Source organism: Salminus brasiliensis, chromosome 4 (genome assembly GCF_030463535.1).
Source record: "Salminus brasiliensis chromosome 4, fSalBra1.hap2, whole genome shotgun sequence".
NCBI classification, from domain to species: domain Eukaryota; kingdom Metazoa; phylum Chordata; class Actinopteri; order Characiformes; family Bryconidae; genus Salminus; species Salminus brasiliensis.
This window is the reverse complement of record NC_132881.1, coordinates 37,677,129-37,695,190: the sequence shown is the minus strand read 5'-3', so window position 1 is coordinate 37,695,190 and position 18,062 is coordinate 37,677,129. Positions and strand designations below refer to the sequence as shown.

At 39.8% G+C, this 18,062-nt stretch overlaps 2 protein-coding genes across 3 annotated transcripts; one reads left to right on the top strand and one right to left on the bottom strand.

Annotated features, from left to right (window-relative positions):
• The first annotated feature begins 199 nt into the window (after positions 1–199).
• tm9sf3 (transmembrane 9 superfamily member 3) lies at positions 200–12,869 on the top strand. 2 transcript variants are annotated; one of them, XM_072678301.1, is made up of 15 exons: positions 200–418; positions 5,927–6,122; positions 6,770–6,892; positions 7,498–7,658; positions 7,845–7,922; positions 8,032–8,163; positions 8,559–8,725; positions 8,949–9,043; positions 9,702–9,832; positions 10,226–10,365; positions 10,773–10,841; positions 10,932–11,078; positions 11,298–11,381; positions 11,505–11,581; positions 11,783–12,869. In XM_072678301.1, exons 1-15 carry the CDS (start codon positions 323–325, stop codon positions 11,848–11,850), a joined length of 1,764 nt encoding a protein of 587 aa, XP_072534402.1. In that variant the 5' UTR covers positions 200–322; the 3' UTR covers positions 11,851–12,869. The 2 variants fall into 2 exon arrangements, with proteins under 2 accessions (XP_072534402.1, XP_072534404.1); XM_072678303.1 differs by lacking the exon at positions 200–418 and adding an exon at positions 5,668–5,746.
• A 1,491-nt stretch (positions 12,870–14,360) lies between these two features.
• prdx3 (peroxiredoxin 3) lies at positions 14,361–17,553 on the bottom strand. Its single transcript, XM_072678305.1, has 7 exons — positions 17,495–17,553; positions 16,845–16,962; positions 16,604–16,745; positions 15,622–15,757; positions 15,070–15,173; positions 14,722–14,887; positions 14,361–14,614 (listed from the first exon to the last, which is right to left on the bottom strand). The coding sequence occupies exons 1-7, from the start codon at positions 17,528–17,530 to the stop codon at positions 14,564–14,566; spliced, it is 753 nt and encodes a 250-aa protein (XP_072534406.1). The 5' UTR covers positions 17,531–17,553; the 3' UTR covers positions 14,361–14,563.
• Between the last annotated feature and the right edge of the window lie 509 nt (positions 17,554–18,062).

Here is an 18,062-nt window from a genome sequence, read left to right as displayed (position 1 = left end):
TAATAGGACCAGTAGTAGCTGCTCTCCTCTTCCGCTCCTGCTGCACGCACTCGGATGACGTGGCCGAAGGTGGCGGAGCGCTGTACAAGCGGCGTTCTGAAGCTCAACACTCGCTCAGCGCTCCTTTCCCCGATTGGTCAAACGAGACCGTGTGGAAGCCGTCCACCAATCAGCGCCGAGCGCGGTGTCTCAACGTGAAACGATTGGCGACATATTCGCAGGAGAGCATCCCGAGCCAACCACTGTCATAGAACCAGGAAGGCGGAAGGTGGGATAGCCCCAAAAAAGAGACAATATCCCAAAATCAGACTTTCCCCGAAAAATGACGGGCTCGTCCAGGTGGAAGGTCGCAGCGGTGCTGTTAATGCCTCTTCTAAGTTTGTTATTGCCGGTGCGAGCGGATGAGCATGAACACACGGTAAGGAAATCGCTTCGGGGGCCGAGAAGCCCTTGTGTCTTCTCTAGCCGGACTGAGGATGAGATTCATAAGAGTAGCAGCAGCAGCTTAATCTCACAGGAGCAATTGCTTACTCGAATGGAGATCCAGCTCGCCCAGAACTTATACCGGTGTCATGTTAACGTGGCCTCCCGACCCCCTCTGTTGTTGAAGGGCTAAAGCGAGCAGCAGCAGCAGCAGCAGCGACGTGGTCCGGAGAAACCAGCCTGGTAACAAACGTCGCTGAACGCAGTCGGTCCTGTTTAACGACGAGCCGTGACTTGCAGCCTGAAGTGAAGTGCGGTTAACTCGCTGTTGTAGTGTCTGTACTTGGTGCAGTTTGTGAAATGTACCACCAGAATTGAAAAAGTCGGCGAAGGGGAGGTTAGCTCGCTGCTCGCTAGCGTTAGTTAACATGTCCGCCTGTGCACACAGACGTATCCGGTTCGGCCTGCCACGGCAGTCAGGTTAGCACTAGCTAGCTAGTTAGCTAGCGTGCTAGCTTAGCCAGAATCAGGGCAACGCGACGGGCATATTTCTGCATTTACGAATCGTTTACACCGTGGTAGCTAACTGTAAATACTCCCAGAAATGTCAGGTTAAACCACATAATGCTCAATACGTCCGAACAAACAGTCGTGTGTCTTATTTTTTAGGGAACCAGCTAGCTAGCTGACTCGCTAACCTGGCTAACGCTAGCTAGCTGTTTAATTTCAGGCGTTGATGGGTTGTGAAAATATCGTAAACACGCTCTCTAAATGGGGAGGTATGATGGCTGTGTGTGTTGGGCCGTGTTTCTTTAGATGTGATTGAGTGTGGACATGTCTGGGGTGGCTCGGGTTAGGGTTTTTGTGTGTGTCAGAGGAACATTTCAGTGAAAGCCCAGCTCTCTCAACACTGACTGTATTGTTATCTATTAGTGAGAGGTTACGGTTACAGCCACACAACTGGCAGATTGTGGCACAGGGACTGAAAGGGTGGTGATTATGCGTCTCTGTGTGTGTGTGTGTGTGTGTGTGTGTGTGTGTGTGTGTGTGTGTGTGTGGTGAGGACACTGTCTGTGAAGGTGTGTTAAATGGGTTGTCAGTTTTTTTTCCAGGCCTAAAGATTTGCTTATTTGCTGTGATGATGCTTTTCTGGATATGTTGACTGTCTATGTGGCTGTTACTAGTTTCGGAGGTGTCGAGCCTATTTTGTGTGTCATTTAGGGGCAGTGGTGGTTCAGCGGTTAGAGCGCCGGGATATTGATAACAGGGTTGTGGGTTCGATTCCCGGGCTCGGCAAGCTGCCACTGTTGGGCCCTTGAGCAAGGCCCTTTACCCTCTCTGCTCCCCGGGCGCTGGAGTTGGCTGCCCACCGCTCTGGGTGTGTGTGTGTGTACTCACTGCCCCTAACACATGTGTGTGTGTGTGTGTGAGTGTGTGTTCACTACCAGATGGGTTAAATGCGGAGGACACATTTCGCTGTACAGTCCACACTGTACAGTGACGAATACGTGCACCTTTTACCTTTTATGGAGAGTGTTTTATGACCATCTCTCTTTCTCTCTCACACACCATCATCATCATCATCATCATCACACAGTCACATAATAATAAAGCAGCCTTTGCTGATAAGGAGCCCCAGTGTACCTTTTCACCTTGCATGTGCAAGTCTAGTCAGTTTGCACAGAGGTGGTGGGCTGTATTTCTCAGTTGCTCAGCTGTGTTGTGGCTCAGATTTCTGATACTATTGTCCTGTGCTATGGCCTAACTCTTTAGAAGGAGTGAAGAGGATGTCCCTATTGTATTTAATTCTGCAAATGCTTTGAATAGACGTAATTCTTTCTTTCTGGCCTTGAGCAGTTAGTGTAGCTCACGCAACTGAGGCCTCATTGTGGCACAGCCGTGCCTAACTCAAAGACCTGCATTGTGGATGTCCTGTCCAGGTACGTCCACCTGTGGCTCGGCAGCGCAGTGACTGTGGTCACCTTGCTTTGCTTAATGTTTAATGGTAATTTATGCAAATTAATGTTAATTCACTGGTAAAGTTTGACACTAAGCACAAATACTGTTCTGGGCCGCACTGGTTAATGTGTTGAGTTGCTGTTGGAGCTTTTTGACTAACAGAATAAAAAGTTGTGTTGGAATTATGGATGTGTGTTAATCTAACATTTAGGAACTTTTAGGCTAATCTGTTTTAGGCTACCAGTTAGAAAGATTTGTTCTCAGGTTGGTCAGTCTGGAGACAGCCGGCCTTAATTGTAGGATTTGCTTCTGTCTTCAGAAAGGGTCTTTTCCACTGATGGAAGGAAGAATGGAGGTGTTAAAAGCTTTGATAAAATTCCCCACCAACCACATAATGTCTCCTTTCCAGATGCCTCATTCGTGTTGTGTGGTTTTTTTTTGGTTTTTTTTTAATGAATGGATGAGGCAGGTATTAGATTAAGGGTGGACATGGCCCGTGTCCTGGCATCCATGGCCACAGCATTTTACATTGTGGTCACTAAATATGCAGAGCCTTCAAAGATTTTCTTTACATTCCTTTCCATGTTTAAGAAACCTGTTTGACTGGACAGAGAAGTAATTGCATCAAATCAGCTCTGCTAAGCTGGTCCACCTGGCTTTATAGCTGCTATTCCACTTGCTGAAGTTTGCCAATATTAATTTAAAATGAGGTTAAAGCAGCAATGGTATCTATCACTAATGTAAATTAAAGAAAAATTAAAACATAGAATAAAGCATGTAAAGCAATGTGTATTTCAGATGAATATTTGTAATTTGTTAAATTTGGCCTCAAGATTTGTTGGTGTGGTCATGAAATATAGTAAAGAGTTTTTGGATTTAACCAAATCATTGACCCATTTTTTAAACATGGTGGAGTTAGTGCTGGCTGAAAATGATTAAAACTTTTTTTCAAATGATGAAAACTTTTGCAATCAACTTGACTACTTAACTGCTCAAACCCTTCATCTCGGTCCCAAGACATGCTAAAGTCTATAAACTAAAAGCTGTCAGGACCAGCAAGAGTTATAGTAGCTTGTTGCACCAGAACTTTTTACTTATCTTAACATGTCTGCTGATGTACATTGTTAGACAGACATATCTGAATCGCTTCTCATAGCTGATTTGGCTAACAATAAATCACCTCACTTGACAGTCAGTCTTGTCATCATTTGTCGAGCTGAGATGCTGAGTTTCCTCTATTAATTTCCACTCAGTTAATCACTCTTCTATGGCATATTCTTGAAACTTGCACCCAGTCCAGACTATCCCATTCTTTGAGCAGTAAACGGAGTCCCTATCCACAACGCAAGATGGCTGTGGGTTCAAGTTTGGCCACGTTTGCTGATATCACATGAATGGATGGTCTTGTTTAGCTGCATCAGCTGTGTGAGATTGCAAGGCAAACTCTGCTGTAGGATATATGTTTGTCAGTTATGCAGAGCTACAGGAATGTGTTGTAGATTCCTGCATTTTGCAAGTAAAACAATGATAGTCCAGCTAAAGTCAGTAATGTTTTAGATTGGGGTCTACATGGTTATATCAATATGACATTCATTGCTTTCTTAAAACTTTAAAAACTTGAATATTGTTGCCTGTTTACATCTGCCATTAACATTAACATCTGGATAGTATCTGGATTTACTTCTGGCCACAATATTTAAACACATTTTTTAACGATATGTAATATTTCACAATATTTTGTAATGTAGACAACATGCAAACCTCCATCCAAATACTCTCCCATACTGAGTACCATGATTGTTACTCAAAATATGCTGCGCTTCATTCAATTAAATAAGACTGATTACACTCTTTGTAATGAAACATGCAGTTAATCAGTATTCTTTAAGCACTGACAATATCCATGATGCACTCATAAGCATATTGTGTACCAATATTTATCACAATACGATAAAATATTGTCACATTTCCCAGCTTTACATGTACATATGTTCTGTTTAACTTCATGTAACCAACGGTCTGTCAAGGTGGATAGACTCTAGGGGTTTGTGCATGATACCACAACACAGTGGAACAGTATATGGGCTTCGCTTTCCCTTAACAGCTCCATCGGTAAATACAGAGTGCTATTTAAATAGCAGGGGAACACTGTCTGTGGTCGATAATCTACTTGTTGATGAGCATCTACGCACACCCTCCCAATACACACGAAGGCACACAAACCCAGAGAAAGCGAGGTATATGGAAAGGGCAAAAGGGAGAGCAGGAACCCAGTATCCATAACAGCAATAATTACTCGAGTTACTCATGATCTGAATTCAAGGTATAAACAGCCTCCTACGGTATAGTCACATTACCTAATAACTGGGTGAAAGATGAACTTTGTGTTGAGGGCCACATTTTCAGCCGCTTGAAATATTGGTTGAAGCACAGGCAGTATTTAAATATGAACCATTTGTCAACTGAAGAACTTAATTTAGTCTTAGTATCTGAAAGAGGCCATCAGACTATGCAAACACTTGACTACCCCTTAGGAAAAGCTAACACAGCGCTAACAACATCTACAGTTTCAGGATAGATTTATTACATGATCTGCTCTGATCAAATCCAGCATTTTCTGCTGATCTGCACCTAGAGCGTATCACCACTGATATACCATCTGTGTTGGAGTACTTTGACTGTGATCTTAATCATAAGTGTGCTGCAGCCTTGTTTTTAAATGTAGCCTAATAGGAGTGTGTGTGTGAAGTTTGCTCATTCCAAGACAATGATGTGGGGGCTGTCAGAATGAGCGATGCAGCGTAGCCTGCATGGAATAGGGGGCCTATTATGCTACGATCCGAAATGAATCATCTTAAACTCCTTTTTCTTCTCAACTTATGCAAATCTGTGTCTACAGCCCCAATCATAGCTGGTAGGCACATCAATTTACACCTTAGTTTAATGCTGTTAATGCTGGTTAACTCAACTCGTAATGGACTTCAGAGTAAGGCGATGAGTTAAACTGGATGTACTGAAGCAGGGAAGGCTGCCATAGTTGTACAATGTTTGAGTTTGTCATTGGACTATTGCACTGTGAGAGAGTACACATCATTCAGTGCCAATGGGTGTGGACATTTTGTATGCGTGCATTAAAATGTCCTACATTCCTTTAGAGGTGTTTAGAAAAGAGGAGGGGTTCCAGAAAGATACTGCCTTTTCAGACACAGTTGGCATTATCTACCAAATGTGTTTAAGTACCTGATTGTGTTTCATGCTGGCTTCACATGATTTGGAGGAATATTTTGCCTAGCTTTCATCCTTCCAGATAGGCATAACTGTCAGACTGTGACGAGAAACCTACACACAGGCCTGTGAAAGAGTAGTATGCAAGGCCTAGGCTTGGAAGAACATGGACAGGGGGGGGGTTGAGGGGAGTGTAATTTTCTGACCGTTTGCCAACTGCAACGTCATCTAGCATGCCAATGCTGTTTGTGTGGATACAGCTGGAGAGAAATTTAACAAGCTAATATGTTTTTTTGTTGTTGTTTCTTTCCTTATGTAGTACACAGAAAAAGAGGAGGTGGTTCTATGGATGAACACAGTGGGGCCCTATCACAACAGACAGGAGACCTATAAGTACTTCTCTCTGCCCTTCTGTGCGGGCAATAAGAAGACCATCAGCCACTACCATGAGACGCTGGGAGAAGCTCTGCAAGGGGTGGAACTTGAGTTCAGTGGTTTAGACATCAAGTTTAAAGGTAATTTTAATTTTGCCATTGATCCATACACCGTATTTACCCAGTCCTCCGCACATTTACTGTTACAGCGAAAAGAAATGGGCTAGTAAACATTCTACGCTTAGTCTGAGGTTATGTGCATGACATGTAAAGTTATTTGGAGGTTCAGACTAGAGATTCACTGACCAATGAGCATAATATAACCCATTCTGTGCTGGTTATATTTACACTTGTGTCCTGCAAACGCACACATGCAGCTGCTGTGGCTGAAATGGCTCCTTTTAGACCTTTCTAACGGTCACTGCAAAATCACACAGCTCTGAATAGTAGTGTTATCAGCTTCCACCTACACCGTTTAACAGAGCGCTCGCTGGTTTTAACCTCCCTTGTGGACTTCAATCAGAGCCTACAGGAGGACAGTTAATATATCTGGAAGTCCCTCCAACATTGGCCAAAGGCTAGGTCTGATGTGTGAGGGGTCAGGTGATTAGAGTGTTTATGTTCAGCACCAGATCACATCTGAATGAACTGACTAAAGAAACTAGCGCTTGTTGTGCTTTACTCTGGAGGTTTAATTCTTCCCACTCTGTCCATGTAAAGATTAGCAACATTAGGAATTGAGTGGAAGGAACAAAGTAAGAATGATTATTGTCATTTCTTTTTCACAGATGAAGTCATGCAGACGACATACTGTGAAATTGAGCTGGACAAAGCTAAAAGGGATGCCTTTGTCTATGCCATCAAGAACCACTACTGGTACCAAATGTACATTGATGATCTACCTATTTGGGGTGAGTAGTTCAGGATTTAAGAGGTGAGCAAAGACTGACTTTTTGAAGTGGTGGAAATCCAGTGCCACAAATATCTGTTCACAATCAGCTATCCCAATCTAGATTTGGAATTGTGTGCGCTGTGATTTTCCGAACCTGGCTTATGAGTTCATAGCAGGTTCTAACTGATCTGTCTGGTCTGATCTGATCTTATTTTACTGGTAGTCTGCAGAAGTAGTTGTTCAGTATGTGTTATAACATTGTTGCAGTCATGCACAAACTTTGCATCTCCAAACTGGCAGCATTACATGAAAAGGGGAAAAAATTAATTAATCGTTTTTAATTGTCGGTGTAAAAATTATTTCAAGTAACTTTGAAGCATTTGGATTGGTTCATGCATCATGGAAATCTGGTACGATAAAAAAAAATGACTGCCAGATTCACATTTTTGTCAAAAAGTGAAAAACAACAAAGATGGAGATGCAAGCTTTTTGCCAGACTGCGACAATTTGCACTTTGCTGACATATCCTCAGAATTAAACCTTTCTGAAGACACCAGAATTTTGTTGCCCTCCAAGATCTCTCTGCCTGTATTGTCAAATGAATCCAATGATTTTTCTCCTCAGGGATCGTTGGGGAAGCAGATGAGAATGGGGAGGACCATTATCTTTGGACTTACAAAAAGCTAGAAATTGGCTTCAACGGTAACAGGATTGTGGATGTTAACTTGACCAGTGATGGGAAAGTCAAGCTTGTACCAAACACAAGGATCGCAATGTCTTATTCAGTAAGTAAATTGTATACTAAAGACTTTCTGTCAATACCATTGCTTTGCTGTGTGTGTCCGGCCGTATGAGGCATTACAGCACGGCCCGTTGTCGCCATAATATAGATGCAATGCGGCAGCTGCAGATGTTTGAGCTAATTCTGGAGGATACTGTAACAGAATTCACTTTTTCTTTCATTATTGTAGGTGAAGTGGAAAAAATCTGATGTGAAATTTGAAGACCGTTTTGATAAGTACCTCGATCCATCATTCTTTCAACACAGAGTGAGTGCTGTAACTTTTCATGATGTTTTTTTTTTTTTGTTGTTGAAAAAAAGGGGGGTAAAGGTTGTGATCAAAGCAGAAAAAAACACATTTGTTTTTCCATTGATAGATTCACTGGTTCTCCATATTTAACTCATTCATGATGGTGATTTTCCTGGTTGGTCTGGTGTCTATGATTCTGATGAGGACACTGAGGAAAGACTATGCCCGATACAGCAAAGAGGAGGAAATGGATGATATGGTGGGTAATAACTCAAGTGTTCCAAATGAATTACCCTTGCCCAAACGAGGCAATGATTTTAGCTTAGCTGAACAAAAAGTACTGCTGGGACAGATATTTCTAAACAAATAGTTTACATTATGTTAATTTACTTCCAAATTAATTGACCAACTGTCTTACTAAACACACTTTTTGGCAAATGTACTGCCATGTTGTATTTTTACTAGGATCATGTTGGTGTAGTAAGAAAGGTTCATGATCTTACAATGCCTAATTCATATGCCTGAATTATTCATTATATAATCTATTATTCATTCATTTTTTAAATGATGTGAAACGGGAACTGTGGCTAAAATGCATTTCTGCTGTATGCATGTTTGGCTCACATGTGCCATACTGTCTACTTCTCTTCACAGGATAGAGACCTTGGGGATGAATATGGGTGGAAGCAAGTTCATGGTGATGTGTTCCGCCCATCCAGCCACCCCTTGATTTTCTCCTCCCTTATTGGCTCTGGTTGCCAGATCTTTTCTGTATCCCTCATTGTCATCATTGTGGCTATGCTTGAAGATTTGTACACTGAGTAAGTTTCCACCTTAATTGTGCTTGTTCTTAAATAGTTGACCAAAGTGAATTATAAAAAGTTTATGATGGATCATAACTTGGCTTTTGAAGGTTTGAATTCTATTCGACTGCAGCCTGTGACAAAGCTCTACTAGTCTCAGGAAAAAAGAACAAGGATACCTTGCTGGTCCATATTTTGTATATTAGTATTACTGATCATCTTGTCTTTTCTCTTTCTGTAGGAGAGGGTCCATGCTGAGCACGGCCATATTTGTGTATGCTGCCACTTCCCCAGTAAATGGTTACTTTGGGGGAAGCCTGTATGCAAAACAAGGGGGTAAGGCTATCATTTATTGTATCCTTTTTCTTAATTTTCATTCTAATTTAAATAATCTTAGAACTCTCCCCATCACCCAATGCCAACAGAGCTGGGAATGTGTATTTACACGCTTCCTCCAGGTCATTGTAAGCCACTTACTGCAGAGTCATTGTACAGTTTGAACACATTTGAAAGAGAACACTTACAGCTTTTGTTATATCAGCAAATTGAGCACTCTGGGACTCCACTGATGATTTTGTAATGATTGTGCCAGTGCTTAGATTGGTGTGCTACTTGCCTAATTATGTCTTCTGTCTTAATTTGACTTAAGAGTCCTCTTGAGTTGAGACATGAACCACTGTGGCTCATTATGACCCAGAACATCTCTTGTACAAACAATGGGCCTTATTCACCCGCTGTCCACAAAGACTTGGAATTTGATCAATTTATCAGGCATCGTATGTAGACTTTTTGCTAGGGCCTTTCTAAGAACAAAGGAAATTCTTAGTCAATGAAGAAAATTGTAGTGAATGAAGTCTGAACGTTGTCACGGGCAATCACAAAACTGACAAAGACCATGCTTAATGTCTGTGGTAAATGACTTTAGTAGAAACACTGTTGGTAGAGACAGTTCAGTTACAGTGGCGTGGATGTTGCTTTGTGTGCGTTTGAGCAGGGCGGAGATGGATCAAGCAGATGTTTATCGGAGCATTCCTGATCCCTGCTCTGGTGTGTGGTACGGCCTTCTTCATTAACTTCATCGCTATCTACTATCATGCCTCCAGAGCCATTCCGTTTGGCACTATGGTGAGTTCTTAATCATGGCAAATATTTACATGTTAAGAGAAACACGTCTCCTTTAATTGGGTGAATGTCTATCTGCTGTTTAAATCATGGTGTCAGGACAGTGGTCATGAAAATACTTTGTCTTGTATAAAAATACTTCAACATATTAATTAATCAGACATTTCTGTTATTCTGATATTATTCCAGTACTCATGCAGCAGTAAGAACAATAGCCATTTATGTAACAGTAAAATAATTCCATATTATTTATTTACTTGTTGAAGTATGTCCTCTTGAATTGATGTTTATTGATTAAAAGTGGAAGTTTTTTTCAGTCTGCTAATATTTTTGAGAGCAGGTCTTCATGAATTGGAGTGGGAGAACAATGATGTACTCTCTCTCTCTGTTTTCCAGGTTGCAGTGTGCTGCATCTGCTTCTTTGTCATCTTGCCCCTGAACCTAGTTGGGACGATCCTGGGTCGGAATCTCTCGGGTCAGCCCAACTTTCCCTGCAGGGTCAACGCTGTGCCCAGACCAATTCCAGAGAAGAAATGGTATGTGCCTCATTTTTGGTATTTACTTATTTATGTACTTACCTTTAAAAGAGCATCAGGTATTCGTTGGTGGTCGTTGTGGTGGAGTTGTTTTAACATTTCTGTGAATGTTTAAAAATGTATCATACAAATATGCAAGACTATCAGTTATTCCAGAGAGGAAAGAAGAGAAAATTAAATACAATGAAGATGGGAGAATTTACATTAAGGCCCAGGAGAGATTGATGTAAATATGTGCAGGGTCAGAGATTATGTAATGCAGTGTTTTTTGTAATGTTAGTTATGTGTTCTTTGAATGAGCAGAATTCTGTATTTACTGGATGCATTTGTCTGCACTGCAGTGAAAATGTTAAGTGATTTTAATCTACACTGTAAATCTCACCAGTACATTTTTCTCCCCTTATCAGGTTCATGGAACCTGCTGTCATTGTGTGTCTGGGTGGCATTTTACCATTTGGGTCAATATTCATCGAGATGTAAGGCTACTTTTTCCTTCCATCAGTTTTCCATGTACATATGCAGTGTCCAGAACCAGTACAAAAACACTCTCTGTTTCTCTTCTTTAGGTACTTCATTTTCACGTCATTCTGGGCCTACAAGATCTATTATGTTTATGGTTTCATGATGCTTGTGCTGGTGATCTTGTGTATTGTAACTGTGTGTGTGACCATCGTCTGCACCTACTTCCTCCTCAATGCTGAAGACTACAGATGGTGAGTATCACTTATTTATTTATTATTTTTTTTGTTCCTTTTGTGAGTGGTAGTTGTATTTTTTTATATATATATATATATATATATATATATATATAAAAAAAAAAACATTGTTCTATTAATGTATTAATTTTTGTGGGGAAACTGTACTTTTCCTCCTCTCCAGGTAAAGTTGTTGTTTTTAAAGATTTAAATTTTTTTTCTTTAATTCTCTTACAGGCAGTGGACAAGCTTTCTTTCTGCGGCCTCCACGGCAGTTTATGTTTACATGTATTCCTTTTACTACTATTTCTTCAAAACAAAGTGAGTAGTTTTTTTGTTGTTTTTTGAAATAACCCCATATAATGAATGAATGAATTAATTTCCCCAGTTTTAGCCACACTCAAGTTAGTGGGCTAACTGTGTCTAATCTGCCCCTTTCTGCAGGATGTATGGCTTGTTTCAGACATCGTTCTATTTTGGGTACATGGCTGTGTTCAGCACTGCTCTGGGTATAATGTGCGGTACGTATGGCAAAATTCATTCATCAGGACTAAGCAGTTCCAATTAATCTCCTCTGTTCTTTCTGCCTGCATGATCAATGTGTAGACTGCCATCTGAAATTAATGAGCACTTGCACAACATAATAGACTAAAAAAAAAAAATCCATCCATGTGTGCTAAAATGTATGTATGTATTTATTTATTTATGTTATGTTTTTACAGGAGCGGTTGGTTACATGGGTACAAGTGCCTTCGTGAGGAAGATCTACACAAATGTCAAGATTGATTAGCACCTCTGCGTTCAGCACCGCTGTGATCAGCCGACGTTTCCCCAGCAGGGACGGGCACAAGTCTTTGTTTCTTTTGCAAGAAGAGATTGTGATCTTATCTTGTACAAATCTAGTTTTCCATTTTCTCAGTGAATTCAAGGTTGCAAAATTGTGTACACAAAGGCAAAGTGGAAGATGGAAAAAAAAACATGCATTTTATTTTTATTATAATTTTTTTTTTATTATTATTATTATTATTATTAACTGCGTTTCTTTTCCTCTGGAGCAAATGTAGAATTTATGCAGTTTAAAAATGGGAAAAATGTAAACCACAACCTTGGTCCTCCGATTAATTCTGTCCCATCCCCCACCAGTGAACATAGACCTTTATCGATGGAATAGTCTAGCTCTCTTCAGTGAAGAGGCCAAAGCGTACTGAGAGCCTTTATTCTATTATATGAGAATATTGGAGAGTTGGGTTTGTGTCCATGCTCCAACCTGTCTGTTTTTGTATTACCGAGTTGTGTGATGCCGTTGTTGTATTGTTTTAAACACTTGTTTCGAATCACCAAGAGCATAATGTACTTTGCATCTTCAGAATATCCATGTTGGATTTGTTTTTCCATCTTTTAATAAACTTGGTGTAGGCTACCAACTTCTTGGTAGCCAGGCTTACTCACATGGCACCCCCCATTTTACACTAGCTATTTCAAATCATCATCTGACTGAAAACAAACACTTTGGGTCAATAGTAACTTTATTCTTTCATTGTTCCCTGCCCAGGACACAGATTTAATGTAAGACTGTTTGTCTGGAAGAAGTGTAGCTTGAGTGGCAGATTGTTCCAATTGGTTGTTTTGAGGTGATCTTGTATTTCCTGGTTTAGTCTTACTTTTAATGTTGGGGTTTGAATGAAGTCTGCTTGTGAAGGTAATATATGGATGGGGTAAACATGTATATAACCTTAATAATGTAACTGTAGATGTAGATCCCAAATGTATTTTGGTTGTACAGATTTATTACAGGGTGTTTTTTTTTTTTTTTTTTTTTTTTTTTTTTTTTTAAAAGACATTTAAGTTTAAAAATCTCGTTTCATTTCTGAGCTTGGGGTGGGCAGCACTGTTACATCTTGCCTGTATTTGCATGGAGTTTTCACCTGATTGTATGAAGTTCTGTTTTTAATCTGCTTTCTTTAGTTTTTTGGGTTTTTTTTTTTTTTGGTAATTCCGGACACACTCATGTTCGCCTGCCCTTTATCATATGCATTGTGTGAAACAGTCAAAAATCTAAACGTCAAGTGCTTCATTGACTTTGTGCTGCTGGTAGAGGAGATAGTCAATATCGGCAAACCTTTGTTTTATAACACTTATGATTTAAAGCTTTAAATGGCTCTCCGTAAGCCGGACGGCCGCCTCCATCACGTTAACTTTTGAAACCATTACCAGAACCAACGTTTTGAATGTTGGGCACGTGCCGCATTTCTGCAAGCATCCTGAGAAGAGTGACATACTGTACACTTTACTAGATGTTTTTGTTTCTATCAGACGTGCTGCAGCAGCACTCCAGCAAAACCTTCCTTTTTTTTTTTTCTTTTTTTTTTTGGGGTTCTGCTGTGTAAATACAGTATGTAACTAAAGATGTCTGAGATGTGGCAAAGCCTTTTTTCTAACTCCGGAACCCTTTCAAATTCCAGCTGATTTCTGGTTCCTCATGTCATGAACCTTGTGATGTCTGAATGGACATTTTAAAACATGCTATTAAAAAATTGTGCTGTAAAAAGAAAAATAAATAAACAATGTTTATGTACAGAGGTTATATAGGCATGGTTTGAATTCTAAAAGTGAAGTTGTCTTGGTCAATATTTTGGCTACATTTCCAGCTCTTAAAGACAGCTTCGTAAGGAACCATGTTTTTTTGAGAATTACACCACACACACACACACACACATTTTCTCTGTAACTGCACTTTCCAATCAATAGAATAAAATAATGGTGTGATGGTAGTTTCATCTGTCCTTCATGTACACTCTATGGACAAAAGTAATGGGACAGCTGTTTGTTCATTGGTTTTGTTTATCCAGCTTTTTTGAGTAACTGTCTCTACTGGCCCCAGAAGGCATTATCCTGAGGATTTGATTGCATTTAGACAAGAGCATTAGCGAGGTCAGGATGTTGGATGATCACCATTCCACCTCATTCCCAACTTCCCAAAAGTATTGGATGGAACATCAATGCAGAACACACAGATCCACTGCTCCTCAGCTCAATGCTGGGGGCTTCATATGCCTCTATCCCATAACTGGCATTAGGCATGGTGTTTATCTGCTTCAGAGAGTCCTATTCTATTGCCATTACTTCTCTACAGGGACTAGACAAGCTGTGTGTCAGCAATGGGTGTAGCTAAATGCATTAATTAGAAGGTGTGTCTACAAACAGTTGTACCTATAGGGTATTTAAAATGTCTTCATTAGAACGCGCAAGGAAATACAACTACTTACCAGGATGAAGAGAACTAAAAGGCACACCCCAACATTAATGATACTACCTGTATCACCTTTATTGATACAACTTGCCAAATTAACAGAAAATACCTGATGGTAAACTGCTAGTGTCTTCAATAATATATAAACCAGAAAATGACATTCAGACTACTTTAGGTTTTGCATAATCAAACACAAATGAAGTGTTTTCACATTTACATTATCTAGTAGAAGCAGAGCTGAACTGATGTTCTTTTAGTTGACTTTTTCAAAGTATTCCTTTGACCCCTGAGGAGTTGGCTTTATCTGAAATTCAAAATAAATGAAACACCAGTTACAAATTTGCCATAAACGCACTGTTGAGTAGCAATTTACATCTTCAAACGGCTTAAAAAGGAAGCTGAAAGCCTTACCGTGGGTGATTTTGGAGTCCAGCTAGCTGGGCAGACCTCTCCATGTGTCTCCACAAACTGGAAGGCCTTAACAAGACGCAATGTCTCCTCAACAGAACGCCCCACTGGTAGGTCGTTGATGCTCATGTGTCTGATTACACCGTTAGGATCAATGATAAACAGTCCCCTACACAGAGAAACAAGCAGTAAACGGAAAGCCACAGCGGAAAGGGCTTGACTGAGTCAGTGAAGCATGTAAAGTAAAGCTACTGAGGGCTGTGGAAGAAATGATGGGATAATTAAACAAAGAAGAGTCTTCTTAATTCTTAACAATTTATAATCGCACTATGTGTAACCTTGTAAAAATACCTCAGAGCTATTCCAGGACCCTCCAGTAGAACTCCATAGTCTCTGGAGACCTGTTTGTTGAGATCGGCCAGCAGGGGGATGTTGATTTTACCCAGTCCTCCACTCTACAGGCAAACAACAGAGGCCAAAGTTCAGGCAGAGAGATTAGCAGTTGGCTGCGCTCTTTTCCCCCTCCAAAGCTCACTTGAACTTGCAACTCCAGACGCTTATCAGCAGTGTGCATAAGGCTTTGAATATTTTTGTATTGCAATTATTTTATTCAATTACAAAACAATATTATTCAATACAAAACAGGGTAGACTGAAATAATAAAAGCTGCCTAGCAATATGTATATTGAGGTATTTTAATAATGTACTTTCTTGATCTGCCTCATTATTTGATTGCTTTTTTTTTTTTAATTCAAGCAATTTCGGATATTAAGTTCATTTCTCAATGTGTGAAACGCTGGGATATTTACAGAATCACAGAGCCTGAAGAAGTTATTGGAATTCTTATTGTTGAAAACTTCTGAGCAGTACTTCACACACGGTGTAGTGGAACAACAGTACTACCTTTCTAGGGGTGTTGGTCCAGGCCAGGTGTGTAAAATGAGAGTCCACAGACACACCCACCACTGCACAGTTAATATCATGGAATTCACTAGCCTTGTTGCTGAACGAGATGATTTCAGTAGGGCAGACAAATGTACTGCAAAGAGGAGGACAACAAAACAAAAAAACATGCATTTTTATTTCCCCTCATCATGTTCTATTTAAAAAAAAAAAAATAATAATAATAATAATAATATTTAGAATAAATAAATCATAAATGATGCCATAATAATTAAAACAATGCAATACAATCTGATATAAAAAGGCATCAGATATTAAAATAATAATAATAATATTAAAACATTAAATAATCAATGCATTTGTAATAGTATGCAGGCATGTATACACTCCTATTTGACTAAAGGAGTACAAATCCTCTGCAGCTTTGAATATTACACATAAACCTGTGACCAAAGTGCTTTTACAACAGGCAAGGTCACATTAAAGACCGACATTTAATTTACTGTATAAGTTTCCCATTTAAGCACAAATGCTTAAAAATAATTTTATGGTAAAACATTTTTGGGAAATAAATGTGTGTGTTTATGGGGGGGGGGTTACATTAATATTAGTTGCATACAAAATGGAAATTAACCATAAGACATCAAATAAAATTGCCATTGAACATTAGTCCCATTCATCATCCAGCCAAGAACTAAATGCCATGTTTTCAAATACAAAAACGTATGCAAATAATTATATTAGCAAAGAAACATAATCAACTTCTAATGTTAAAGCATGAATTAGCATTTCTTATTATACATTAACTGGATATAGTAGTGTAGATTATTATACAATAACTGGATACAGTAGCAGACTGTTGCCATACGGTAAAGCGTTGCAGTAAAGGGTTAATAGTTTTAGTCACACAACTTAAACACCAGACTGAAAAGTTCATCAAAGGATCAGAAAAGATGACTTAGGAATTTGCTGAATGACTTACAAGTCAAGTGGGTAGAAAAACAGGACCAGGTATTTGCCTTTGTAGTCATCTAGACTAATCTCCTTGAATTCTCCACTCTGGACGGCAGTACCCTTGAAGTGTGGTGCATGCTGGGTGACAGCTGGTGCCCATTTAGTAGAGCCTGGAGTTTGGATTAGACAAAAAAGATTGTATTAAACTTAGAGCTCATAAAAACTTTAAAGGACCAAGATCTGATATGTCTTCTTGTGTTGAGACGTACTGATGGAGAAGCAGGCTTTCTGAACAGCAGGACATGGGAGGGCTCTGGAAGCCCTGATGGCAGACGCCCCATTCAGAGAGGACAGGGTCCTTAGTCCATTAACTGCCGTTCTTGCAGCCTGTAGATAAGAAACAGGGATGAACAACCCACTTCGCTCACAAGGTTTCTAACAAATATCTTCTGAGGACACAACGCCAGTCCCCAGACTGTGTTTAACCTACAAACTGGAGGGAGCTCTTAAAAATGGGTTCTCTAGTGCATCTATCTTAACCTCGTGATTGAAGGGTCTGTTAATAAGCTGATCAGCTGGTCAGGCGTGCTGAGGACAGGGAGATCATTCAAACATGCACAGCAAGTGCAGCAGGCAGGCAGGCAGGCAGGCGGGCAGCTATCTATACTTAAAATCACCCACCAGCCTGGCAGCCTGGCACATGTGCTCCTTATCCGCATTAGGCTAGTGCTCCATGTTAGCGAATGCGCCACTGACAGCACAGCCAGGGAGCAAGGTTAAACCCACCAACACAGAACCACCACCCGAACCACGTCTATAAACCTACAGCGATATTAAAATATACCACAGAACCGCACCGCAATCGACTAAACACCATTCTAGTGATGTGAAGAGGCACTCAAACAACTCAAAAACTCACAGAAGTCCCGAGAAACCTCCCAACAGCGGCTGCCATCTTGCAAGTGTTACTAAACACAGTGACGTCTGAGTCGGTTGAATGAGTCGGTTCTTTTCAGCGGCTCCGGCTCACCAAGTCCAAGTGAATCTAGTCTTCCTCCTACACAAATGAACGGAGATGGACAGTGATGCTTAAATCTTTTGGATTTAATACCGAACTAACACGAATTATTATTATGATTATGATTATTAGTATTATTATTATAAATAATAATAAAATTAAATATATATTATTTATTAATTCATTATATTTATACTATTTTATACTATCAATTTTATACTAATACTAAATTATTCTTAAAATAAAACAAACAAACAAAAAAACTCTAAATAAATATATGTTAAAAAAATAAGTACTGTTTTATCTTTTTGGCCCTCGGTCCACATATTTTACGTTTTGCAAAAACCGTATTATTCATGAAAACTTAATTAATTCATTCATTTATTTATCTATGTTAACTTTTCCACAAAGGCACTTTCAATATATTTAAGTAAATATACTACAGTTTGCTGCTTAAAGAAAACTCAGT